The sequence below is a fragment of the Peromyscus californicus genome, unplaced genomic scaffold (assembly GCF_007827085.1).
Source record: "Peromyscus californicus insignis strain IS unplaced genomic scaffold, ASM782708v3 Scaffold_5__1_contigs__length_169319896, whole genome shotgun sequence".
Taxonomy (NCBI): Eukaryota; Metazoa; Chordata; class Mammalia; order Rodentia; family Cricetidae; genus Peromyscus; species Peromyscus californicus.
The window spans coordinates 21,558,125-21,585,637 of NW_026294573.1; the positions used below are offsets into that span (position 1 = coordinate 21,558,125).

The following is a 27,513-nucleotide window of genomic DNA, read 5'->3' on the forward strand; positions in this document are numbered from 1 at the left end:
TCTCTCTATGTAGACTAGGCTGGCCTCAAACATGGACATCTGCTTGCTTCTGCCTCCCAGATGCTGAGACTAAGGTGCTTTTATGTGCCCAGGGTCCTGCTCAGCGAAGGGTCCATCAGAGTCAACTCTTAGTAATTGCCTAGTACAGCAATGGCTCCAACTCCTGGACTCTTTCCTCCTCTACCCCATTAGTAAGTCAGAGGGCCAGTCTGATTGCCTGACGAGAGAGGTGGGAATCCATAGTTCCTGCTCTCCTGGTTTCCACATAGAGGCATTCAGCTGCCAGGTTCTCCAGGGGGGACTTAAGAGGTGGGGCCATTCTTTACTATTGTACTCGGGAGGCAGAGGCAGGCAGATCTCTGAGTTCAAGGCCAGCCTGGTCTACAGAGCAAGCTCCAGGACAGCCAGGGCTACACAGTGAACCCTGTTTTTACTCCATTTGAATCCATTTACTCTATCTGAAACCTTGTCTCAAAAAAAAAAAAAGGTTGTTTCCTATCCCTGACCCCAGCTAATAGGTCCTCCCAGTCACTATAATAAATAAAGATACTTTCAAAGGTCTCCAAAAGCTCCCTGGGGTGGGGAAGAACCCCTCCAGTGAGGTCCCATGAGCTAGGTCTCTTCCCTCCTCCCACGTCCTGTTTTTGGAGAACCTGATAGCTACAGAGGGTCTGTTGTATTCTTCTCCATGCCTCTCCTGTGGGAAACCTGGTGGTCTGAAAGTAGCTGGTCCCTATAATCTCACAGAGAATGGCACTATTAGAAGGTGTGGCTTTGTTGGAGGAAATTTGTTACTGTGGGGGCAGGCTTTGAGGTTTCCTGTGCTCAGGATACTGCCCAGTGTCTCAGTCGACTTCCTGTTGCCTGCAAGATATAGGACTCTCAGCTACTTCTCCAGTACCACATTTGCCTATATGCCACCATTGTGATAACAGACTAAACCTCTGAAACTGTAAGCAAGCCACCCCAATTAAATGTTTTTATTTGTAAGAGTTGTGGTCATGATGTCTCTTCACAGCAATAAAAACTTTAACTAAGCTGGGCGGGCAGTGGTGGCACATGCCTTTAATCCCAGCACTCAGGAGGCAGAGCCAGGTGGATCTCTGTGAGTTCGTCGAGGCCAGCCTGGTCTACAGAGCGAGACCCATGACAGGAACCAAAACTACACAGAGAAACCCTGTCTCGAAAAAACAAAAACAAAAACAAAAAAACCCCAAAACCTAACTAAGACAATGTCCCAGTGTGCCTGTGATGGGCGGGAAATTGGCTGACATCAGGTAAGGAATTAGCTGTACACAGATTCAAAGCCACATTCATCTACTTCCAATTGCCTGTTTTCTGTTTTTCTCAACTCATGGTAAACTGACCTGTGGATGATCAGTGGGACTTTGGGGTGTTCTGAAACTCCATGCACTGGGTACCTTACATTTAGTAGGCAAGAGGGAACTCCTTACCACCTGCCCCTCAATAGCCAAATCTATCCTGTTTCCCTCCTGTGGAGTACCATCCCTCCCCAAAGATGGCTCAGGGAATTTTCATGGCTCAAAGTTCACATCATCATTGTTCTGACTTACATAATGAATAAACACATTACACAGAGAGGTGGTGAGCCTTCACCAGCTCTCTCTCTCAGACCTGGGCCTGGACCAGAGCATCCAGTCTGCAGGAAGACAGTCAAGCAAAGATGTCCCCTGCCCTTGGAACCTGGAGAAATCCAAGAGAACCAAGAGCAGTAATTAAATTCTTAGGGCCTGGACTGGAGCAGGCTGACAGGAGGTAGGAAAGCAGGAATAAGAGATAAGTGAAGGAGGGGAAATACAATTTTATAAATAACTAGACAAAGTGTGAATATTTTTAGGAGATGGAAGAAAGAGGCTAACAGCATGGAGGAGCCTGGTGGGACAGGAAAAATGGTGCCTGGGGTCAGAGTGTGTGAGAGATAAGTTCTGAGCATCCATTCACTCCATCTGTAAAATGAGTGGGGTGCCCTAGATTTTTGGGGTAGGGCATAGGTAGGAAGGGAAGACAGATTGCTTGGGGTCAGAGAAGGTAAGAGATGAGCGCCTAGCCTCCATTTGCCCCATCTGTAAAATGGCTTCAGAGCATCTGGCCTTCTCGGATTCCACAGGATCCCAAGTCTGGAGGCACTGGGACTTAGAGAACCCTGGGGATTGGCAAGGGCAAGAAGATACTCCCAGAGGGTCACTGATGTCCAGCCAGGCTATGTCTGGTCTCCAGGCTGGTACTGTGGTTCTGTGGAGATAAAATAGTCTTCCAGGAAAGACTGCAGGTACTCAAAGGTGGGCCTCTCCTCCGGATCCAGACGCCAGGTCTGCTCCATGGCTTCATACAGGGATGCTGGGCAGCCTGGAGGGCATGGCATGTGGTAGCCATGCTCTACTTGCTCCAATACTTCCCGGTTGTTCATGCCTAAGAGGTGGGGCTCTGTCAGCCAGCGCAAGAGCAGGGGTGGAGATGGCCCTTCCCCATGACCAGACCCTCAGCCCCCAGCTCACCTGGGTAAGGAACTCGGCCCTTGGTGATCAGTTCAGTGAGCAGAATCCCAAAGGACCACACATCCGACTTGACAGTGAATCTGCCAAAGAGGGCAGCCTCTGGGGCTGTCCACTTGATGGGGAACTTGGTCCCTGGAGAGACGGGGGAAGAAGGCAAGGTTATGAGGTGGGGGGAGGGGGTGTCCATGGAAACTGCTAGATTAAGAGAGTGAGGACTTTAGGATTAGGCATCTTGGGGGCCCTGAGCATAGAAGTCTCTGTGCACAGCAGAGAAGACCCGCTGTCCACGTAGTCAGCACCTACTGTGTGTCTAGTACAGTGCTGGACACTTCCACGTGGGGGTACACTTCTCATGACAAGACATTAGAATGTCTCTAGCCTTTACTAAGTTCTGGGCCCAGTTTTGTTTGTCTTTGTTTGGGTTTTATGGTACTGGGAGCAAACTCAGCCTCACTTCCCCATAAGCACCAAGTTGTATCCATCCCACCCCACCCTCCAGGCCCCGGTAAGGTTTTAGGCAATCTGCCTGCCTTGTTAACACATTAAGCCCTCTGCCATAGACCTCGTCTTACCAGTGAGGAAAAGAAGAGGCCGAATAAGTTCCTTGCCCAGCTCACACAACCAACATGTGCCTGGGAGCCACACGAGGCGCTCTGGCTACAGATATGGCACTATTATACTCTATTGTCTTCTGTTTAAGACTTATAGAAGGGCCTGGGACTTAGTCAGTAGCTGGTAAATACTTACTGATTTACTGTTGTCTAAGTATTTTCATTTGATCAGAAATGGCAAACCACAGAAGTTAGGGAACTCAAGACGCGTGGTAGCAAATGCTTGAACTGGGATAGGAACTCAGAACTATGTCTGATTTACATCAGGATGGGGGTGTCTGGGATCATCAGGGGTGGGGAAGGGTTTCTGACTAAGTGGGGTACATGGCAACTCCTTGGAGCATTTGATCTCTAGGGAGGTGGGGTGAGGCTGGTCACCTTGGCGGGGGTTGTATTCATTATCCTCTATGAGGCGAGCCAGCCCGAAGTCTGCGATCTTGCAAACTAACTGCTCCCCGACCAGGATGTTGGCGGCTCTCAGGTCTCGGTGGATGTAGTTCATGCGCTCCATGTAGGCCATGCCCTCAGCTACCTAGGAGGGGGAGGGGAGGAAGTGAGAGGCAGGAGCAACAGGGACTCACCGTGATTGGACCTGAGGGGTGTGTGGGAGTCGCCTGACCGAACCCTTCCCCCAACCCGCCCCAGCCCAGGGCACATGGGGAGACTCAACAGCATCTTCCTGCCTCAGGCCTCATAAGGCGGCGAGGTGCCTTGAGGTGCCGTAGTTTTAGGTGTGTGAAGGCACATGGGGTTTCTGAGAGGATAATTGGCTAAGAGGTCTGGGAGATGAAGCCTAGTTTACCTGGGCGGCCATGTCCACTAGATGGGGCAGCCTCAAGTTCTGGCCTTCTCGATCCTTTAGAAAATCCAGCAAGCTACCTAGGGAGAAGCAGCCGGAAGTCAGCAGCAGGTCCTTACTCCCAGCATGCCTTCTCTACTTTGGTCTTGCCCGTGTCCTGCTAATCTAGCCTCGCTCGGCCACCCTTCCTGCTTTTCTCACCTAGCTCCACCCTCTGGTTCTGTCTCCACCTCCGAACCCCTGGACACGCCCCATTTAGACTCCTCCCCCGGTCCTCCCTTATCCCAGATCCAGCTCTGGTTTGCTCACATGGATCCGTTAGTGGGCTAACCTTCAAGCAAGAGAAGACTCTCGGTCCCCTGTCACAGGCCCCGCCTCCTGACCTGGCCCCATCCCCACATTAGCCCTCAGGAGGATTTGTGTATCCCAGTCTCTCCCTGGAAATAATACCTACTGTTTCTAGTACCTTCACAGGTGGTGGCCCGTGCCCCACCCACCCGCGCCTCCTACTCAGCTACTCACCGTGGCCCATAAACTCTGTCACAATATAAATGGGTTCCTCCGACACCACCGCGTACAGCTGCACCAGCTTGTCATGCCTCAGCAGCTTCATGATCTGTGCCTCCTCCAGGAAGGCCTTAGGAGACATGGTGCCCGGCTTCAGGGTCTTCACGGCCACCTTTGTGTTGCAGTTCCACGTGCCTGCTCAGCGGCCGCATTCTGTCAAGCCTGGCTCTCTGCCAGCCCTGCCCCTTGTCCCAGCCCCCAGCCCCGGGCTCCTGAGACCTTCCTACCCAGCCACACATCTCCAAAGCAGCCGGTGCCCAGCCTTCGTTCAAACGTTATGGAGCTACGGTCGATCTCCCAGGCGTCCTTGGCCAGACCCAGCGTCTGGGGCTTCATGGTGGTACAGGGTGCGGTAAGCAAGTAGCACAGACCATCATTCACTTCTGGAAGAAGGGCAGATGGAAGGGGTCACAGATGGAGGCTATGATACTCACCCCGAAATCCTAACACAACCCAGCATCAGACCTCAAGCGTAGCTATAAATAACCAGGCCCTAGTGGAACGTGGTGGTTCATGCCTGTAATTCCAGCACTTAGTAGGTTGAGGAAGGAGGATTGTAATGAGTTTGGTGTCAGCCTAGGCTACAGTGTTAAAAAAAAAAAAAAAAATCCAAGAAACAAAAGTAGTTGGTTTACAGTTTTAAATCCTTCACAAGGCAGGATTTAAAAAACAAAAACAAAAAAAAAATGTTTTTAAAGTAAAGTTTCATAGTTTAGGTCACATCGGGAGAGAAGGTAATTCAGGCCTCTGAGTAGGCAATCTTGTTGGTGCCTAAGGAAGAGGATGGCATACAGAAGGAGAGATGATCCCTGTGGGAACTGCATGGCTATTCCTAGTAGGTGGCCTCTGGCAAGGCCTTCAAGGATAAGAACTGGTCTGGCAGGTGAAGATGGAGGTAAGGTTCTGAGGCAAAACTGTGGACATGCAGCCCATTCCTGCCATGGACCTTTCCCTGGGACAAACCAGTCATGGAAACAAGCAATGATGTTGCCTGGGCTCCAAACGTGGGTTTTAGACCTGGGTTGAGCACCATTGCTGAATCCCACAACCAGGCCTCCCTCTGGTCAGGTCCACGCTGCCTCCTGGTCAGTTCAGAATCATTGGCTTCTGCTTATCTGTGCTGTCACTCATTTCATGTGGCCATTGTCGCTGCCTGGGCAATGGCCATGGCAGACCAGGGGACCTCTCCTTCTGCCTTGTCCCTGGCATCCAAGTAGCACCCAACAACCAGAGGTTCCCCTCAAAGTTCAGACCAGCTTCAACAGCCCGCTGCTTAGAGCAGCAGTTCTCAACCTGTGGGTCGCAACCCCTTTGGGGGAGGGGTTGAATGACCCTTTCACAGGAGTTGTGTATCAGACATTTACATTACGATTCACAACAGTAGCAAAATGACAGTTATAAAGTAGCCGCGGAAATAATTTTATGGTTGGGGGTCACCATAACATGAGGACCTGTATTAAAGGGTCCCAGCATTAGGAAGGTTGAAAACCACTGGCTTAGAGCCTATGACGGTGACTGCCTAGTAAATACAACAGGGCCAGCGAGGGAGCTCAGCAGGTAAAGGTGTCTGCCAGCGAGCAGCAAGGTGTCTGTCAGCTAAGCTTGATCTCTGAGACCATATTTATGGTGGAAGGAAAGGACTGACTTCCTCAAGTTGTCCTCTGACTTCACACAGGGGAGAAAAAGAGAGAGAGAGAGAGAGAACGACAAAGTCCCCACCAAGTTTCCGTAGACTGGAGTCAACAAGATGGCTCATCAGACAAGCGTCTGCAGCCAAACCTGATGACCTGCGTTTCATCCCCAGGACCCACTTGGTTGAAGAAGAGAACCAAGTTCCACAAGTCGTCCTGTGCCCTCCACACCCACTCTCTGGCATGCATGCATTCACGAACCCCTCTCCCCAAATAAATAAAACGTAAGTTGTTGGTTTTTTTTTTTTTTTTTTTTTAAATTCCCACTGGCTTAGGTCTGGAAGAAAGGAACTGGCCCTATTGGAACATTAGGGGGCACTGCCTCTTCGTCACCGCCACTTGGGGCCTCAGTTTCCCCAGAATCCACACAGAGCACGATCCTGGTCTGGATACGTGCACACTGGGCCCAGCCAGTGCTGCTTTGGGAGAACATTTCCTTCTCTAGGCGGCAGTCTCTCCATCGTGACAACACTTGGTCACGTTGAGGAGCTCACCCGTGTAGTGCCGCACCAGGTCCTGCACGGATTCGAACTGGGCCCGTGTGGTGATGTAGTAGCCACCTGTGTCCAGCTTTCGGATCTTATAATGCTTTACGTGATCGCCTCTGTTCTGGTCCCAGTCACGGATGGACAGGGAGTAGGCACCTGTGTGGGAAGGGTCACTTAGTCCTCGGACTAAGAGCAGGAAGAGGTCCCAAGGGCAATTCCCAGAGCCCACTTCAGCTCTGCCCCTTAGCCCTGACCCAAGTACTGCCCCACTGACATTGATGGCTGATGGCGTGGAGTACCAACATACCTTTGGTTGTTTCACTCTCCCGAATGAGAAAGGCCCCCTGAGGGTTACCAGCTGAGAGAAGCTGCCTTTCTGCATCCTTCCTACTGATCTTTCCAAAGTACCACCTGTTAGGAAAGGCAGACAGAACTTCAAGCACATTCTCTTCAAACCCCTGTTCATCTTCCTGGGAAGTCACAAGCCTCAGTTTCCTTACCTGAGAAATGGGCTGTTATAATTTGCATTATGGTATCAGGATCACAGAGAAGAGAAATGGAAAAGTGTCTGGTACATATAGTAAGTAGATGCCTAAAAAGACCAGGATTCTCCTCTCTACCCACTGGTATCTCTTGCATTAAAATTAAAATACAGCAAGTTCTAGGCCAGCCAGGGCTACATAGTGAGACCCTACCTTAAAAAAAAAAAGTGTGTAATCCCAGCACTCGGGAGGGCACAGGCAGGCAGATATTTTAAACCAGCCGAGGCTACATAGTGAGACCCTGTCTCAAACAAACAATCAAATTGGTGGAACCCAATCCTCAATGACCTTATGGTCATTGCCAGAGGGCCCTTAACTCATCTCCCTAGAACTCTTCCCAAGGCACTTTACAAAGGAGGAACTCAAGGCTCAGAAGGGAACTGACTCCCCCCCCCCCCCCAAGGCTAGCTGATGTGGACCACCTGAAGTCCTCACCCACCCTACCTCTTTCCCATCACACAGATGATCATCCAGACCCCTGCTCCACCCTAGCCCCGCATTCTTCCCTCCCCATTCATGTTTTCTGTGACTGAACTGTAGCCCCGACCCAGCTGTGCACGTACATGGGGGTGGAGTGGGGGGCTGAAGTGACCACACATGCTGTAAAAGACTCCGTGGTGACTCCGTTGTGATCTCACCTGATTGCTAAAGTGACTGGGCCACATGGGTTCAATAGAAAGTTTCAAACCAAGGGAAATGGGAACATCTGGGAACGCTGGCATGGTCAGTCTCTACCTGCGTACTAGGCAAACCTGGGAGACAGGAAGAGCCCTTGGCAAATGGTGTGCCTAGGAGGGCAGACAGCAAGGAGAAGTGATTGAAGGCCTCGGGAGCACACTCACTGCTGGAGTTTTCCAAAGCCCCCTCCACCCACAGCCACGGCATTAGTAACTTCCTTAAGGGTACACAAAGTAAGTCAGCACCGAGGAGGAAGACATCCTGAGTGTGACGCAGCCCGAGCTACGCAACAAGATCTGCTTCAAACTAAAAACCAAACCTCATAGCCAGACGGTGGTGGCGCACGCCTTTAACCCCAGCACTCAGGAGGCAGAGCCAGGCGGATCTCTGTGAGTTCGAGGCCAGCCTGGGCTACAGAATGAGATCCAGGACAGGCTCCAAAGCTACACAGAGAAACCCTGTCTCGAAAAACAAAACAAAAACCAAACTTTAATAGGCTAGGCACTCTTTTTGTGGTAGACATGGACCCTGCACACAAATGTGCCTGCTAATAATGTTCAGAGGGAGGTGCCATGTGGAAACTCCTAAGACAGATGAGAAAACTAAACTAACTACAACTAACTACTTAGTGGTTGAGCAACCTGCCCGAGGCCATACTGTGACTCCAAAACAGGAACTCAAGTTGTCCACTTGAGGCCTGTGCTCTTAATCACGACATGCTTCGAGCACGTTAGACTTTAGCATGCTGCTCAAGCTATGGACACAGCATGTACCCTAACCCCTGGACCTTGGCCTCATTACCCCTCCTTCCTTCATGCTTCCTGACACCCTCTCCACAATGGCCTCATCCCACTTACGCTCTGGACTTGCCCATGTCCCTCTGCTCAAGAAGCCCCACGTCACCCCATGAACAACCCCCTGAAACTGTCAAACTCTAAACACACATACTTTCTTCCTTCCTAGGGGGAAGCTCTGAGTCCATGTTGTTGTGTTTTAAAGATTTATTTATGTTGAATTACTGTGTGTGCACAGGCATGTGAGCGCAAGTGTCCATAGAGGCCAGAAGGGGGCATCAGCATCCCTAGAACTGGAGTTAATGAGGGTTGTGAGTCATCATGTGGGTGCTAGGAATAGAACCCTGGTCTTCTGGAAGAGTAGCAGGTGCTCTTAACTGCTGAACCATCGCTATAGCCCCCTACTTTTTTTTTTTTTTTAACAAAAAATGTATTGTGCTTTATGTATTTATTTTGTGTGTGCATATGCATGTGCACATGCATGCATGAATGCTATAACAAAGGAATGAACGTCAGAGGAAAATCTGCGCACTCTGGCTCTTTCCTTTCACCATGTGGGTTCTGGAGATCGAACTCGGGTTGTCAGCAAGGGCTTTTACCTGCTAAAGCATCATCTTCTGCACGTTGGGCCCTGACGTCTCCCCTGGCCTTCACTTAGGCCCACACTGTCCCCTCTTGGGTCAGTTCTCCCTCCTCTTCTACTCTCTTCCTGCTTCCTGGACCCTGCTGTCAGGGCCGCTTTTCCTCCCCATGAGACAAGATTCCTTATGAAGGGCATCCCATTGCCAAGGACGAGGGTGGCCTCAGCCAGCCCTCTCCTGTTTTCAGGAATTTTCCCTCCAGTCCTGGATGTTCTGCATTGGCCTGGCCTGATTTCCTCACTTCTCCAGGGGCTCTTTCTTCTCCAAGGGGTCACCCCCAGAGCCGGATCCTAGGACCCCTCTCTCTCTCTCTCTCTCTCTCTCCCTCCCTCCCTCCCCCTCATCCTACTGAGCAGCTTAATTGTCTACTCAGGTGAGTCCCAGTTCCACCAGCACAGGTCGGCCATCTGCCAGGGCTACAGACAAGTGACGGTCTCGGTGACAATTCGGAGCAGGTGCCCCTTCCTCTGGAATACTGTAGTGGCATGGTCAGACACCATCTCATGCACAGCACAGCCTGGTCTAGCTTCTGGCAGCTTCTTCCACCCCTATGGAACCCACCTGTATCTCTACCTGCACCTGTGCCCCCCATTTTAGCAGTTGGCACCACACTTCACTTGCTTCTTCAAAAGATACTGGATCATCCCCAAATTCCTCTCACTCCCCACAGTCCAACTACAAACCGATCTCCAAGTTCTGAGGACTCCCATCCTGGTTTTGGATTGGGTTTTTTGGAGATAGAGTCTCAAGTAGCCCAGGCTATCCTCAAATTCACTACAAATGCTGGGATTACAGGCATGTGCCACCATGCACAGCCTAGTTCTTTAAAGTCTCTTCTGTCATTTTTTTTCACAAGTGTATGGGACACATCCCAAGCACAGCTTTTTTTGAGGGGGAAAAGGGGAGAAGACTGAAGATGGAATCTGGGGCCTTATACATGTTAAGCTACACTCCAGCCCCCCTCTGTCTACTTAATAAAATTAACTGTAAGTATTGTTCCCTTGCAAGCCTTTTTCATACTAAACATGTACTCTGCCTCTGAACTATACCTCCAGTTCTACCAGCTTTTTTTTTTTTAGACTTATTTTAACTTTATGTGTATGAGTATTTTGCCTGCATGGATGTCCATGCACCACATATATGCCTGGTGCCTGCAGAAGCCAAAAGAGGGTGTCAGGTCTCCTGGAACTGGAGTTACAGTTGTAAGTCACCGTGTGGATGCTGGAAATTGAATCTGGGTCCAGTGCTCTTAACTGCTGAGCCATCTCTCCAATCCTGTTTTGCTTTGTTTTTGTGGGTTATTTGTTTTGTTTGTGACAGGATCTCATTTCTTACAGGCTGGCCTCAAACTTACTACATCAAGGATGACCTTGAACTTCTGATTCTCCTGACTTTACTTCCCAAAGTCTGGGATTATAGACAAGTGCCCTCATGGTTGACTTTTTGTATAGTGCTGGGAAATCAGATCCAAGGCCTCATGCCTGCTAGACAAACACTTCAAGAACTCTATCAAGTGAGATTCATACATCCCCAGTGCCCCAGTTCCACTTTTTAGGTTCTAAAAAACCTATTATAATATTATTATTATGTGTATGTGTGTGTATGTATGTCTGTGTGAGTATTTGCTGGGCATGCACTCGTGAGTGAGTGAGTGAATGTGTGTGTGTGTGTGTGTGTGTGTGTGTGTGTGTGTGTGTGTGTGTATGTGTGTGTCTAGATCCCCTAGAGTTCTAGTTATCGATGGTTGTGAGCTGCCTGTCTTGGGTGCTGGGGACCAAACTCCAGACCCTGGAAGGATAGTAAGCACTGTTGACCATGGGGCCATCTCTCTGGTTTCTGCCCCTTATAGGTTTGAAAGCTCATGGGTAGGCATCCCTGGGCATACCTCCTACTCTCAGAAGTTCTTTGACTTTTCCTTTAAATCTACACTCTCTCTGCTAAAATAGATAGATAGGTAGATAGACAGACAGATAGACAAACAGACAGGTCTGATTTTTGACATGATGTCACTGTTGCAGATAGGCAAGGTGTATACTGGGTGGCACATGGTGTGTGTCTAGCTGTGTTCACACACCAGCTCCACACCTTACCAGCTATGAAAACTTGAGCAGGATATTCATTCTCTCTATATCTCAACTTCCCCATTTTTTTTTTTAAATTGAGACAAAGTCTCACTATGTAGCTGGCCTGGAACTCACTGTGTAATCTAGGCTAACCTCAAACTCAGAGAGATCCACCTGCTTCTCCCTCCCACGTGCTAGGATTAAAGATGTGCATCTCCACACCTGGCCAGCTTCCTCATTTGTAAAATAAACAATAGCGTTTCTAACTTGATCACACAGAAACCCTTCAGTTACAGAACACAGCACCTGCTGCCCAGCGTTATCTACGGTTACCATAATCATGGACATCTTCCGCTTTTTTTTTTTTTTTTTGGTTTTTCAAGACAGGGTTTCTCTAGTAGCCCTGGCTGTCCTGGTCCCAGAACTCACTTTGTAGACCAGGCTAGGCTAGAACTCACAGAGATCCTGCCTCTGTCTCCCAAGTGCTGGGATTAAAGGCCTGCGCCACCACAGCTGCCTGTCATCTTCTTTTGGCTCTACAATAAATAACCTTATAACATTGTAAAGGAGGAGACAGGCTCAGAGCGAGGCAGGCATTTCCTAAGAGATGGCCTTGGAAGCTAGACGCTAGGGTTTTCTCTACAGGGCCGGCCCAACCCCACTCACTCACTCTTCAGCCTGGATGGAATCCACAGGGGCCACGTAGTTGCTGGGAATGTAGCCAGTCTGTCCGGAGCTCAGCGACCGAGCCTCCCACCAGTCACCTTCACTGTAGACACAGAACACGGGTAGTCAGCAGGGGTCCAGGCCGAGCCACCTCAGCTGCAGAGTGGCTCTGCCACTCCTCACCTCCGACCCCTCCCCACTCAGTTAGTCTGCCTGTCCTCCATCCACTGCAGCTGCCCTAGCTGTTCTCACCCCAAAAAGGACTGTTTGAGGATTCCTAGGCTTCTTCCTCTGGTTCCTCCATTGAGCGGCCACAGTGGAGCTGACCGGATTCCCTCCCTACTGGGAACTCCCCATGGCTACAGATTTCCTTCCGGATAAAATTCAGGCTTTACAACAGAGCTTTGAAGGTCTCTGGATTCTGACCTGCCTACACCTCCAACTTCTGCTTTCTCTTCTAAACTGTATTCCTCCTCCTCTCCCTCCTCCTCCTCCTCCTCTTCACTGGGAATCAAACCTAAAGTCTCACTCTACAGTCGGGAACACGGTCAAAGGGATGACGCACGGTGAACAATGCTTTGGGGACTGTGAGAGAGGCTCCAGGAAAAAAAGGCCGAGGGCCTTTTACCTCAGGTGCATGTTGTTCCTGGATTGTTCTGGGACGTGATTTCATTCCTCCTTTGACAAATATTTACGTGTTCCCACACTCTGTCACTGAGCCACACTTCCAGCCCTGCTGCTCACCCTCCCTCCTTTCCTCCCTCCTGTCCTTCCTTCCTTCCCTTTTTTCTGGCTGTCCTGGAATTTGCTCTGGAGACCAGGCTGCCCTCGAACTCAAAGATTCATCTGCCTCTGCCTCCCTAGTGCTGGGATTAAAGGCGTGTGCCAAAATCGCCCAGCCTCTTTTTTTTTTTTTTAAGTTAGTTTTTGCATGTATTTAGTGTGTGTGGAGGCCAAAAGACAACTTACAGGAGCCAATTTTCTCCTTCCACCATGTGGGGGGTCAAACTCCCGAGGTCAGGCTTGGTGGCAGGCACCTCTTACCAGCTGAGTTACCCTCCCGGCCTTGAGCCTCCTTCATTATGATTTACACGTGCAACCACTTGGTGCGTTCTAGAAATAACCGTTAAGTCGTATTCCCTCTCCCTCACATCTTCCTTCATTGTCTACTTATTTTTCTAGTCTCCGTTTAAAAATCTCCAGGAAGCCTTCCTTAATCACCACTACCCTGGGGACCAAGTTCAGTGTTCTGCTTGTATCCCAAGCCCTTCACCTGCCCTCTCCCTGCATGGTAAGGAGCAATCAGTGTTTCCTTGTTATTGTCATTTGTTTGCAGTGCTTTAGATGGAACCCAAGGCCCATAGGCAAGGCCAGTCCTCTACCGTGAGTTACACTCCAGCCCTCATCCAGGACTTTTATTGGCATGTATATGTGTCCCCCCCGCCCCCCCCCCCCCCGAAGCTGGAGCTTTCTGGACAGGGGTCAGAGGTTACTACTCCTCTCTGGGACTTGCTCCCAGCCCAGGCTACACCCTCAGCTAGGCAGCCCTGTCACTTACAGCCCAGGCCACGCCCCCAGGCAGCCCAGTCACTTACAGCCCAAGCCACGCCCTCCCCTAGGCAGTCCACTTAGAGCCCAGGCCACGCCCTCCCCTAGGCAGTCCACTTAGAGCCCAGGCCACGCCCCCCAGGCAGTTCAGTCACTTACAGCCCAGGCCACGCCCTCAGCTAGTTAGTTCAATCACTTACGTATTGTTCAGGATGTGGAACTTCTCGCCTTTGGTGAAGGTAAGGTCATCCCTTGTCCTGGCCTCATAGTCATACAGGGCGACGAACGTGGTCACTCCAGTCCCTGCAGAGTCAGAGCTGCTCAGCAGAGTAGGACATAGAGCAGGGAACCAAGGGGGCTGCGCCCATGGAATCCAGTTCCCCAACCAGGCACTGGACAGGACCTCCCCATCATCATAATGTCTAGCTTCCCAAAGGAGTTTCAGGGACTAGTGGGATTTCTGATTTGGGCTTCACAGCTTGCCCCATTAGGTCCAGGAAAAATAACCTCATCACCCTGGAAAGTTCCTAAGGTGCTCTTTCTTCCTCTTCCCCATCAAGAAGATGTCTTGGGGCTGGAGAGATGGCTCAGAGGTTAAGAGCAATGACTGCTCTTACAGAGGTCCTGAGTTCAATTCCCAGCACCCACATGGTGGCTCACAACCATCTGTAATGAGATCTGGCGCCCTCTTCTGTGTACATAAATAATCTTAAAAAAAAAAAAAAGATGTCTCACCTTCTGAAGTGATACTTAAGAAGATTGAAGCCTGTGTGTGTGTGTGTGTGTGTGTGTGTGTGTGTGTTGCTTTTGAAACAGAACCCCTGAAACTCATGGTGATCCTGCCTCAGTCTTCCAAATGGAAGGGTTCTCTTTGCTACTTGCAATTAACACTGGGAACAGAAAAAGACCCAAACTGGACTCCTGACTTAGCTGCTATGAACTAGAAAATAGGGCTGCATCTCCTATTCATTCTAGAGGTTTCTAAGGACAAGTCGGAATCTCAGCTTCCCTTAGTTTTTCCCAGAGCCCAGGCTGCAGCTGTCTCCAGCCCTAGAGACCCACCTGAGATGCTCCTCATGTTGCCAACATTAAGGAAAGCTGGGCTGGTGGGCTGAGGAGAGAAGTTCTGCAACCGGCCGTGGCCTTGAGTGGGGTCAGGGTAATAGCGTTCTTCAGCCCCTTGGTTCCTGAAGTCACCTTCGATGCCAACATCCTCCTTGGATGCAGGCTCTAACTTCTTGCAGAACACACAGCCCATTCCAGGTACCCTGATGCAGGATGGGAACAGGTCTCATTCAGGGTGGCCTGGCTGGCGTACCACCCTAAGCACACAAAGGTGTGTGCATGCACAAACATTTGCACAAATTGGGGTCTTCCTGAGTAAGGTCCACCTTTGGTCTGCCTCCTAGTCTTTCTTAAATTCCGCCCCCCTCCCCCCTGCCCCGAGACAGGATTTCTCTGTGTAGCTTTGGTGCCTGTCCTGGATCTTGCTCTGTAGACCAGGCTGGCCTCGAACTCACAGAGATCCACCTGCCTCTGCCTCCCGAGTGTTGGGATTAGAGGCATGTGCCACCACTGCCCGGCCAGTCTTTTTTAAATTTGTATTTAATTTATATGCATTGGTGTTTTGCCTGCCTGTATGTCTGTGTGAGGGTGTCAGATCTTGGAGTTACAGACAGTTGTGAGCTGGGAATTGAACTCGGGTCCTATGGAGGAGCAGCCAGTGCTCTTAACCCCTGAGCCATCTCTCCAGTCTCTGGCAGGGCTCAGTTTATGCACTTTTGACTCCTGTTGCTTTGATGCATTCTCTCTGTGACTCCTTTATGGTGTTTCTTCTCCACTCAGTGTCTTTGTGTGTCTCTAAACATGTGTTTGTGGGGTGTGTATGCAGTTCCTGGGGAATGTTTCTGTGTGGAGAAGAATGTGCTGATCTTGGGACATAGCTCAGCTGATTGAGTGTTTGCCTAGCATGCATGGAGCCTTGGGTTAAATTCCCGGTGCTGCATATACTCACCCAGCACTTAGGAGATGGAAGCAGAAAGATCAGAAATTCAAGGCCGTTTTTAGCTACATATCAAGTGTCAGGTGAGCCTGGAATACATGGGAGCTCATCTCAAAAAACAATGTGACCAGGCAGTGGTGGCACACGCCTTTAGCTCTCGGAAGGCAGAGGCAGGCGGATCTCCGTGAGTTCAAGGCCAGCCTGGTCTACAAAGTGAGATCCAGGACATCCACAGCAGTTATGAAGAGAAATCCTGTCTTTAAAAACTAAAAAATAAAATAAAAATGTGTTCATGTCTGTACATGTATTTGGCTATGTGTATGCGTGTCTATGAGTTTGGTAGGCAAATGATTATGTGTGCATATGTATGTGTGTGAGTCTGTGTCCATGCAGGTCTATGTAACTATGACTGTACAAAGCTCTGTGTGGAAGTATATGTGCCTGCCTCTCTCTCTCTCTTTCTCTCTCTCTCTCTCTCTCTCTCTCTCTCTCTCTCTCTCTCTCTCTGTGTGTGTGTGTGTGTGTGTGTGTGTGTACACGTGTGTACATGCAGGTCTATGTGACTGTGCCTGTACACAGCTCTGTGTGGAAGTATCTGTGCCTCTCTCTTTCTCTCTAGTGTGTGTGTGTGTGTGTTTTGTGATACACATCTGCAAAGCAGCACATGTTTGTGAACGTGTGAGGGCATTGAGCCTGCACCTGGAGATTCCCTGCAGAGGGGGATCAAGGCCATTTCCTGTCATGAGTCCAGCCTCCAGCCTCTCAAGCTGCCTCATTCTGGCTCCTCTATCCGTTTCCTAGCAACAGGGCCCTTGCAGGAGGAGGGGGCTGTGAGGCAGGCATTATGGGGCCCAGGAAAGCGACCCCACCCTGTTCCCTGACCCTGAAAGCCTTGGCATACTTCGCACCCTACTCACCCCACAGGCCCCTAGTCCTGGGTCAATAGGACTGATGCATGGTCCCTGGAAGGTGCAGGAACCCTGAGGGTGAGACAGAAGAGCATGAAGGATGAAGAAGGCCTTGCCAGGGTTTCTGCCAGCCAGCTGCCCAGATCCTACCCACTTCAGGAAGCCAGAAGCCTGAGCTCTGTCCCACCATGACCTCTCCCTTTGTTTTCTCTCCCACAACTCCTGGAACACTTGCATATCCATCCCCACAGAGGACACACTGCCTGTGCCAGCTCTTGCACTCAGTCCCACATATCTTGCACACACACACACACACACACACACACACACACACACACACACACACATCTGTGCACAGTCATACAGCACCACAGCATGCTTGAGGGAGTGTCCTTGCCAGTATCACTGCACACCATCACACTCTCGAATGAGCTCTGGTGCACAATAACACACACACATCCGTACCTATACATGTGTGTATATGTGCACACGCATGTATGCACATGTCTGTCTGGATGCTTCACACACTCACACCATCATAGCTGTATCCAGACCCATCTTTCAAACTGGAGCACTATCAAATCATGCTTGGCTCCCAGGACCTCAGTTATGGTCTCCTAAAAATAAACTTTCCCTAGAACCCTGCCTCTGCCCTCAGCCTGGGCAAACCCCAGCAGACCTATGTCCCCCTCTGGTCACAGGATAAAAGTGACAGTTATCCGCAGAGCATAATCAGGGAGAGGTCCCAGTTAAAGGCTGAGACCACCACAGTCTCTTGAAGAGCTCCTGGAACAGCCAAACTTTCCTCAGTGGCTCTGTCCTCTGAGCAACTCCACAGGAAGGTCATTGAGCAAGGGGTCCTCACCCCACCCCATCCCACACCTCACCCACGGCCAAGAATCTCCACCGTTGCAACACTCGGAGAGGAACTGCCTGGGGAGAATGCTGATTTCCTAAGATGTGACACAGCTTTGTTGTAAGGTGGGGCCAGCCTAAGGACAGCCAGGCTTCTCTACTGGGTCCTGAAGATCACAGTTCCCATCCCGTTCTCCCCATGGTGTCTTCTTCTCCTCCAGTTAGGTGGAACACTCACCTCTTCCAGGAAGCCTTCCTTCCTGGATCTAATAGGTCTGGTTGCTGGTGTCTGGTTCAGTTACCTGAGAGTCCTAAACTACCTCCTGGCTCCTCTCATCCTTCACCAAAACCATTCTCCTATGTGTGTTGAGGTGAAGGGGTAACATGTACTCAGTGAGCTGTGAGGCAAGCTGTGTCGAGAGGCCTGTCCAAACACAGCTTCTGTTCTCTCAGCTTTACTGAGATCTTCACCTCAGGATGCCCCGACCCAGGGAGTGAGGGACCAGTATTTCTGAGAGGGCCCAGCATTCCAGGCTGGTTCAGGTATGGGAGGGAGGGAAGGGGATAGATGTGGAGTGGAGAGGTTCCCCGCCCCCCACAACCTAGCTGAAGGGTTTTCAAGAAGAGGAGAGGAGAGAGAGGGTAATATGAAAGCAAGGCCTACAGCTAAGAGTGAAGTTCCTCTCACAGAAACAGAAAGACAGCTAAGAGTGAAGTTCCTCTCACAGAAACAGAAAGACGTGCCACAAACCTATACCGAGCCACACGAGATTTATAACACAGTCTCAGACATACGTATCTTCTCAGCAACACACAGGTCATACAGACTCCAAGTTCATTTGAACTCATTTCCAGACACATGCATCGCATCTGTGATTTATCACACTCACAAATAGCAACCTACAGCCTCATCCATTGTCCATGTGTTCATGTGTGCACACACACTACATGTGTGCACACACACACCATGTAGCCTCTCCACAAGAAAATACAAAATTATACCCTTACTGTGTGTCTACCACTGCTTTAAAGACTTGGCCTGTACCACCTCATTTTACTCTCACTACAAACCCAGTTTTAAATATTATTATTATTATTGATGGAGCAACTGAGGCATGGAGATGCTTAGATATTTGCCTGAGGTCACACACATGAGAAATCCCATCATTTGAGACTAGAACCTGAGCCACCTGCCGGCATTGCTTGTCGCCATTCCTGAAATCCTGTGTAAGTGCATGGCCTGGGTAGGACTGGCTGGGATAAACACTGCACTCCCCTGGAGCCACAGCCCTGCAGAGCGCTCCCCTATGGGATACAAACTTACACAGCCCAGGGGCCCTCAGTTGGGACTATGTTGCCACTTGCAATATACCCAAGAGCCTATTGCTGGGGCATATAGGCCCCCAAGGGAACTCCTACATCTGCCGGCCCGTGAGGGAGGAGGGTTCAAACAGAATCTCTATGGGCGTGAGTCCTGGCAGGGTTGGCAGTGTACCCAGAAGGCAGAATTGGACAGCCCTCGGGGCTCTGTCACCCCCAGGTTTTGAGGGGACTGTGGTCTTGTGTGGACCTGGCTTTCTGGTATGAGCATACTGAAGGGCTCAGGCGTGGTGACAGAGGCCGTGTTCCAGGCCCCGTGTAGGGAAGAACCACACTGAACGTGATCATGATCGTGATTGTGTGTACCAGTAGAAAGATGAGATTGTGTGTATCAGTAGAAAGATGAGCAGGGAGAGGCTGAGAGAAACACAGACAGAGAAAGACCCTGGGCCGCTAGGGAGATGTGAAGAGACAGACAGTGTGGTGTGCTCATAAACTGATTTTCAGGGTGGGGGGCAGAGACGGATAACAACAACAACATTAAGAAAAATTCCAAGCCCTGATCTGTAGCATTTCCATGGTGTAAATATTCCCACTGTGGCTGATTTAAAGCTCCTGGAGCAACTTCCTGATGACTAGGCCCAAGAAGGGATGCAGAGAATGAGTTCCCCTGAGTCAGCAACAGGGAGCCAACACATCGCTGCCAGAGAGAACCTGAGACAGAGACAAAGAGACAGAAATGCCAGGTAAAGTATTCCAGAAGACCAGCGTAGTAGTGGACCCACCATAATCCTAGCATTCAAGAGGATGAGGCAGGAAGTTAGCAGGGCTTGAGGCTGATGTAGGCTAATTAGCAGGACTTTGTGCCCTCACATCAAGGGCTGAGGATGTAGAGTGCTTGTCTAGCATGCATAAGACCCTGGGTTCCCGAATTTGATCTCTAGTAGCAAAGAGAGAGAGAGAGAGAGAGAGAGAGAGAGAGAGAGAGAGAGAGAGAGAGAGAACAGCATTGAGGCTATAGCTTAGCATGCCTGAGGCTGTAAACTCAAGCCCCATCAAGCCCCAACGCTGAAGGGGGATAGAAGGATTGGGGAAGACAAGGGAGATGGTTCAGTTACCTAAAGTGCTTGCCACACAAGCTGAGGATTTGGGTTCAATCCTTAGCACCCATGTAAAAGCTGGTGGTGTGTAGCTAAAATCTCAGTGTGGGCAAGTGACATGGTCCCTGGGACTCGATGGCCAGTTAATCCAGTGCTAGGTTCAGTGGGAGAGCCTGTCTCAAAAAAAAAAAAAAAAAAAAAAAAAAAGAGGGGCTGGAGAGATGGTTAAGAGCACTGGCTATTTTTCTAGAGACCTGGGTTCAATTCCCACCATCCATATGGTGGCTCATGACTGTCTGTAACTCCAGTTCCAGGGGATCCAACATCTTCTTCTGGCTTCCATTGATACCAGGCACACACAGATTGCAGAAACATCCATGCAAGACAAAACCCCCATACACATACTGTATTTTCACCACTTTTAAAAATGATTTACTTGTTTTTAAATATGCATTGGTGTTTTGCCTGCATGTATCTCTGTGTGAGGCTGTCAAATCACCTGGAACTGGAGTTACAGACCCTTGTGAGCTGCCATATGGATGGTGGGAATTGAACCCAAGTCCTCTAGAAAAACAGTCAGTGCTCTTAACCGATGAGCAATCTCTCTAGCTCAATATACTATAAATTTTTCTGAATTAAAAAAAAAAAAAAAAAAAAGCCGGGCGGTGGTGGCGCACGCCTTTAATCCCAGCACTCGAGAGGCAGAGGCAGGCGGATCTCTGTGAGTTCGAGGCCAGCCTGGGCTACCAAGTGAGTCCCAGAAAAGGCGCAAAGCTACACAGAGAAACCCTGTCTCGAAAAACCAAAAAAAAAAATTTAAGCTGGGAAGTAGTGACCCATGCCTTTAATCCCAACACTTGGGAGGCAGAGGCAGGTAGATCTCTGTGAGTTCGAATCCAGCCTGGTCTACAGAGGGAGTTCGAGGACAGCCAAGGCTACATAGAGAAACTCTGTCTCGACAAACCAAAACAAACAAGCAAGCAAATACATTTAAATAAAAATGAGGAGCAATGTAAGAAGACCTAAGCATTGCCCACTGGCCTTCACATGCATGTATAGACACACTCATACTCACACATGACATGCACACACATACATCAAAGAAGAAGAAATAGAGAAAGAAATGAAGTAACAGAGACAAAGGCAGAGGTGAAGAGAGCCAGAGACAGGAAGAGGGAGTGGTTCTGTCCACTGAAAACCTGACATGACAACAGCCAGAGGTCTCTCCTCTGCCTCTGCGCTTTCATGCCCAGCGCGAACTCTTTAGGGAGTCATTGGACTCTCCGGAAGTCTGGGTGGCAGTAACTATTAGTGAAAATGTGCTAATTTATTAAACATTTACAGTGACTGGCTGGCATCTTGCCAAGACATTTCTACACATGCTCTCTTTAGTGACCTCCTGAGGCAGGTTTTCTTTTTAACCCTTATTGGATTAGGACACTGAGGGACAGCGAGGTTGAGTAACTTGGGAAGTGAGACAATACCGACCAGTTTGGCCACCTTGGGTACCGTTCTACTGCAATCTCTGAAGGAGCATGGACACATACCTCTTTGAATGCCCACTGTGTGCCAGCCCTTATAATACATGTCTAAATCCTAGTTACAGCACAGCTCCAAAGTGATCTGTTCTCTCTCCCCTTCCTTCTTGGTTTTATACTTGTGTATTGGTGTGTGTGTGTGTGTGTGTGTGTGTGTGTGTGTGTGTGTGTGTGTGTAGGTCAGAGAACAACTTGTGGGAATCTGTTCCCTCCTTTCACCATATGTGTTCCATGGATCAAACTGAGATTGTCAAGCTTGTCAGCATTAACTTCTGAGCCATCTTGGATGAGAGACAACACATCTCCCTGGCCCTCTTGTCTCTCTTTCCTAGTTTCCTTTGGCTGCCTGTTAACATCAGAAACAGAGCAGTATGAGAAGTGGCCGCCAGCATTCTGGGCAAGTCAGGGGCCTCAGTTCGTTTATGAATAAGGGAGTTAACTTTGTTCTGGTGCTAGGATTTGAACCCAGGACCTTGTACACATCAGTCGCACACTCTATCACTAAGCTGAACTCCGGCCCCAAGTAAGTCTGGTTGAAAGGAATCAATTCAAGAGCCCTATCAAGGTTGGAGGTTATGTGTATCACAACTAAGGTCTAAGCCTGAACCACAATGCTGCCCGCTTCAGTATCTGCCCCTCTGTGGTAAGTGCTTCTTTCTCTCTCCATCTCTTATCTTTTCCCTCTTCCTTCCCTCCCTCCCTCCCTCCCTCACTCCCTCCAAGGCATACAGGATCCCTCTGTATAACCTTCCCCTTGAACCTGTGATCTTTCTGCCACAGGGCTGGGATTGAGGGCTCTGGCCCCAGCTCTGTTCTTCAGCCGGCTGTAGCCTTGGATGAAAAAAGACAACACATCTGAGCATCCGATTTCTCACCTGTGCCCTCTGTGCAGAGCAGCTGTGAGGATTTCACGCGACAAGGCTCTAGCTCAGTGTACAGCGGCCAATTGAGGCTGAGAACGTGGCAGCAGAGAAGCCCCCAGGGGCACTTGGTCTACCTGCCTCTTGCACAGACCAGAAAAGTGACTTCCCTGAGGTCGCACAGGCCAACTGGAGATTCAAATGACTGTGAAATCCAGTCCATAGTTCTGTTCCTGGCATTGTGGCTGGGTTCTTCAAAGCACAGGCAGGACCATGCTGTCCCTGGCTGGTAAATGTCATTCTTCCCACATGGCCAATGGCCAACTAAACCTGTCTTATGGCAGCTGAACACCCAACAGGAAGCCTACCTCCCACACACTCGTGTTCCTGGACACAAGAGGCCCAAGCTTCTCATCCTTTCCCAAGGGTCATATTTCCTGAAACCGTGTCAAGGTGATGATGTAGACTTGGGACTCTACAACCTCCTCCAAGTATGAAGGAGAACCAGAGACAGGTTTCAGTTCCAGTTGTGTCCCTGTGTGACGACTGGCTGGAGGCACTGGACAAGCCAGCTCACCTCTTTGAGAGTAGACCGCTCTCTCCCTGTAGTTCCTGACGGTGAGATGCTGCCAGGTCCCTGAGCCTGATCAGCCACGTGGTGGGGACTTTCATTCCCTTCAGTCCCTTTGCAAAGGTCTCTCTGAGGTGGGGGGAGGTGGACAGAGATGCAGGGCTGGCCTGGACCGAGAAGAAAGAGAAGTTCCCAGAGACGGTGGGAGGGATGAGCAAGCAGAGTAAACCCTGAGGACTTCACCAAAAAGGAACTAAGACTTTGGGCAGTGGCAGGAAACCACCATCCTGCAAGAGTTCCGGTTTCTTCTCAGAGCTTGGGCTAGGGACAGACCTGGGCTGAAGGGGCAAATACAAGTAAGTGTATGGTGTGCAGGCTCTGCCATCCCCCACCGGCCTCAGAGCCCTGACTAAAGACTCTCGTGCTCCCCGACAGTCCACCCACTAAGCACTGATACCCTACTAGGTCCTCAACGTCTCACTAACTTCCTATCATTTTACACCATCCTTTCCTGAGACCTACATCTGATCCAGTCCCGGCATGTCAGATTCTAGACATGCCACATCTCTGTACTGTCCTAGCTCTTCCCCTCCCGTGGTTCTTAGGACATCAACTGAGTTTTCCCCACTTGTGAAAGTGGTTCTATCTGGCTGGGCACAGCAGTATGAATCTTTAATCCCAGCATTCAGGAGGCAGAGGCAGGTGGATCTTTGTGAGTTCAAGACCATCCTGGTTTACATAATGAGTTCCAGGCCAGCCAGAGTTACACAGTGAGACGCTGTCTTAGACAGAGAGAGAGAGAGAGAGAGAGAGAGAGAGAGAGAGAGAGAGAGAGAGAGAGAGAGAGAGAGAGAGAGAGACAGGCCTGATGTGGTGGCCCAAGCATTTAATCTCAGCTCTTAGGAGGCAGAGGCAGGTGGGCCTTTGTGAGCTCAAGGCCATATAGTGAGATTCCATTTTTTAAAAAAAGGAACGCCAGACAGTGGTGGTCCAGGCCTTTAATCCCAGCACTCAGGAGGCAGAGGCAGGTGGATCTCTGTGAGTTCGAGGCCAGCCTGGTCTACAGACAGAGCAAGATCCAGGAAAGGCGCAAAGCTACACAGAGAAACCCTGTCTCGAACCACCACCACCCCAAAAAAAAGAAAGAAAAAAGAGAAAAAAAGAAAAAGTGGTCCCACATATCTCAGGAAATTACCCATCAGCCTCTAAAACAAGAATCTTTGGGTTACCTAGCCTGGGACTTGGGGTTCCAGCCAAGAGTGGGAGCTAGAGACTGAGTATAAATTCCACTGTGCTCAGATGGGAAGCCCCCCTTGGTCCTGTGAGCGGAATGGGGGCAGCCTGCCCTCTTCCACCGTGGGCCAGCCTAGTGTGCTGTGTGGAAGGGACTTGGGCTCCTCCTTCCTTCTTCAGCTCTGTAGTGGGTACCCAGCCTGCCAGGACTGGTCACTGTCCTTGTCACTTCAGCCTCAGGGGGCTGCAGGAAAGACCTAGAATAACCACGAGTAAGCACCCAGGCTTGAACACATTCACTTCAAGCCCACTGGGGGGGGGGGGGCACTCTCTCAGCCTTGTTCACACTGCAGCCATGAGCCCCACCGCATTCTCTCTCTCTCTCTCTCTCTCTCTCTCTCTCTCTCTCTCTCTCTCTCTCTCTCTCTCTCTGGTCCACATAAGCTTAACTAAGAAGGACGGTAGACTCAGGCCTCAGCTTGGCCACCTCCTTCTGCCATTTCTAGATGCCCTGGACTTCTGCCCCTTCCTGCTAACCTGATCCGTCCACTTTCCCATTACAGAATACTCATATTTCCCACTGAAGGATACTCATAGCATCAAGTTCTAGACTACAACATGCTTGTAGAGTGGCCATCTGGTGTGGAGAGTGGGGTACAGATCTGAGCCCTGCGGGCCTCCTCCCTCCACAGATTCAGAGACATTTAGTAGGTGCCAACTGTGTGCTGGTACCAAAGACCCTGTAAGGGAAGCTTTCTGGTCCTTTTTTTTTTGGTTTTGGTTTTTCAACACATGATTTCTCTGTGTAACCTTGGCTGTCCTGGAACTTGCTTTGTAGACCAGGCTGGCCTCGAACTCACAGAGATCCATCTGCCTCTGTCTCCCCAGTGCTGGTATTAAAGGCGGTGCCACCACCATCCCGCAGTCCTCCATGTTTTGAGAAGGCAAAGAACTCACTATGCAGAGCAGGCTGGCCTGAACCTCATAAAAATTCACCTGTCTCCTCTCCTCCTTCTCCCCTCCCTCTCCCCCCTCCCCTCCCCTCTACTTCCCTCCTCTTCAGTCTCCTCTCTCTCCGCCCCCCACCTCGTCTTTCTTCTGCTTAAGCAGCTCTGGCTGTCCTCAAGCTAGCGACAATCTTCCTACCTTGGTTTTCTGAGTGCTGAGATTATTATAGGCATGTGCCACTAGGCATAGCTTCGGCATGGGGGAGGGCGAGCTTCTCCCCAAAGTTCCAATGAGGGAAACAAGAAGCCAGAGACGAATCCTAACTCTCCTGCGGTCTACATAGCAATTAAGGGTCCATTCTTGTCAAGGGCCCAGGTGTCTGAGACAGCAAATCCCTGAACACCAAGCGGCACCCTCTCACTCTGTTGTGCAACACACCCGGACCAAGGACTAAAAATGGGGACGAAGGCAGGGACCGAAGGTGGCCGCCAGCCACGAGCCCGCAGCGGCCCAGGGCCAACTGGCCTCACTGCCCTGTGTTACCATGGAAACAGGCCCTGCGGGCATTCGCGGTCAAAAGCAGGATTTCCGTCGGGGCTGCCAGCAATTCCCGGATCCCGACATGGACGCAGACCCAGACCGCCACCGCGGATAGGGAGAGCCACCCAGGGAGGTCTGTCGGTGCCCAGGATGAGGACTTCCCCAGGAAACCCGGACCCACGCCTCCAGCGCCTGGAAGGAATCCCCAGGGCATCAGAGACTTGCCCCCCTCCCCTAGTGATGCAGCAAGAAGACCTAGGGGCTGCAGATGCTCTTCTTCCCTCGACCTCTGCGGAATCCAGACAGCGGTCCTCCGAGACCCAGAACTGTACTCTGGACTCCGCGTTCTGCAGAAATCACCCTTTGACCCCCTTCTCGGGAACTCGGGAACTGAACACCAGATTCCCCTCAGGATCCCCTCCTGATCCTTCCAGTATCCCCACCTACAACTACTCCCTCCTGAGCCCCTCACTTCTCCCCATTTTCTCACCCTCCAAGCCTCTCAGTACTCTCCCCAGACCCCTTTGGGGGAGCCCACAGCGCCTTCCCGCGCCTCTTTCAGCCCCCTTCCCAAATTCTATCAATTTCACGCCATAAGTTCCCTCCATTTCCCGCTTGAGGCTTTTTGGGGGAACTTTTGGCCTGCCTTCCCCATCCTCCCTCAGCCTTCTGCCCAGGTTTTATCAGTCTTTGCCAAGTTTCCTTAGTTTTTCTCCTTAATTCTTTTTCTGGGTGGAGGCCCTGCTCTCAACTTGCTCTGCTCTCAAAGTTCAGGTTTACCTCCAAATCTTCCCTCCAGGGTGAGGGCGGGCGGAGGGCGGGGAAACACCTGCCCTTCCAGCCCCCACCTGGTTTGGCCGCCTACCTGGTCCCAGGGGAGCCAGCTGCTGACGACCCGATCTGGGGCGAGCCAACCCTAGCTTACAGCAGCCAGGAGAGATGATGTAGGGGAGAAGTGGGGTACTGCCCGCTTCTGTCCCTACCACCTACTCTGGGCAGGGAGGAGGAAGCCGTTCGGACTTCTCTTATTTTGGTGGCTGCGGAGGAGGCGGCGGCAGGAGAATTCACAGTCACGCCTCAGCCCCAAGCCAGCTGCCCAAAGCCGGGAGGGGCCCCCAGATCCAAGGTCCACTGGCTCCCACTTCCCGCCTTTCAAGGTTACCTCGGATGGGCTCTCACGGCCCTGTCCCTGCACCCAGTTCCTTCCCAAAGGTCTCCTCTGAGGGACAATGATCCTCACCCTCAGAGGCACCTGCTCCTTCAGTCACTAGAGTGGGACACAGAGAGATCTGGGCCCTCGCTGAGGCTCCTGGTCCCCACTCATCTTCCAGGTGGGAAAACCCAGAGCCAGGCCATGACAGTCTGGCCCAAGTTCACAGAGTCTCTTACCCTTACACTGCTGCCACTAGATCTACCGTGGATCTGTCACCTGTCACCGTACTCTGCTACCCCATCTTTAGGGACTGGGTACAGGGTGGTGGCGATCGGGACCTTGCCTTTGGGTAACTGTTTTTCAGAGAATCAGCTCCCATCAGGCCACAGCCATACAGAAGTTTTAGAAAAAACTAGGAGAGTCCTTAATCATAGTGTCTCTTAGGGGTCCCTTCCTAAACCCTCCCCAACTTGATGACCCTCACCCCGCCTCCCCAGTATTACCTCTTCAGTCATAAACCAAGGTCCAGGGAAACCCCCCTGTCTGGGGAGAGAGAGATGGAAGGGGTTGGAAATCTATGTTCAGATGGGTGTAGGGGCTACATTGATTGTCAACAATGACATGATGACCAGTTTTAGAATCAACCACTAGGACATATTATGCATCAGGTGTGTTTCTATGTGTAGGCAGGGGTGTGGGGGGCTGTGTGTGAGCAAGTAGAAGTTCAGGAGCATCACAGTGTAACCAGTGACAGCAAGTGATAGATGCAGATAAGAATGCTTCTCTCGCTGGGGCGTGGTGGTGCATGCAGTGGATCTCTGAGATCAAGGCCAGCCTGGTCTACAAAACGAGCTGTAGGATAACCAGATCTACACAGAGTA

The 27,513-nt window shown here is 50.7% G+C and overlaps 1 protein-coding gene across 2 annotated transcripts; it reads right to left on the bottom strand.

Moving 5' to 3' along the window:
• Positions 1-965: 965 nt before the first annotated feature.
• Positions 966-26,476, bottom strand: Fgr (FGR proto-oncogene, Src family tyrosine kinase). 2 transcript variants are annotated; one of them, XM_052717547.1, is made up of 13 exons: positions 26,345-26,476; positions 16,524-16,586; positions 14,667-14,872; positions 13,805-13,907; positions 12,061-12,159; positions 6,980-7,083; positions 6,679-6,828; positions 4,721-4,876; positions 4,449-4,628; positions 3,930-4,006; positions 3,506-3,659; positions 2,517-2,648; positions 966-2,253 (listed from the first exon to the last, which is right to left on the bottom strand). In XM_052717547.1, the coding sequence occupies exons 3-13, from the start codon at positions 14,860-14,862 to the stop codon at positions 2,222-2,224; spliced, it is 1,383 nt and encodes a 460-aa protein (XP_052573507.1). In that variant the 5' UTR covers positions 14,863-14,872; positions 16,524-16,586; positions 26,345-26,476; the 3' UTR covers positions 966-2,221. The 2 variants fall into 2 exon arrangements, with proteins under 2 accessions (XP_052573507.1, XP_052573506.1); XM_052717546.1 differs by having other exon boundaries at positions 966-2,430; positions 26,345-26,475.
• Between the last annotated feature and the right edge of the window lie 1,037 nt (positions 26,477-27,513).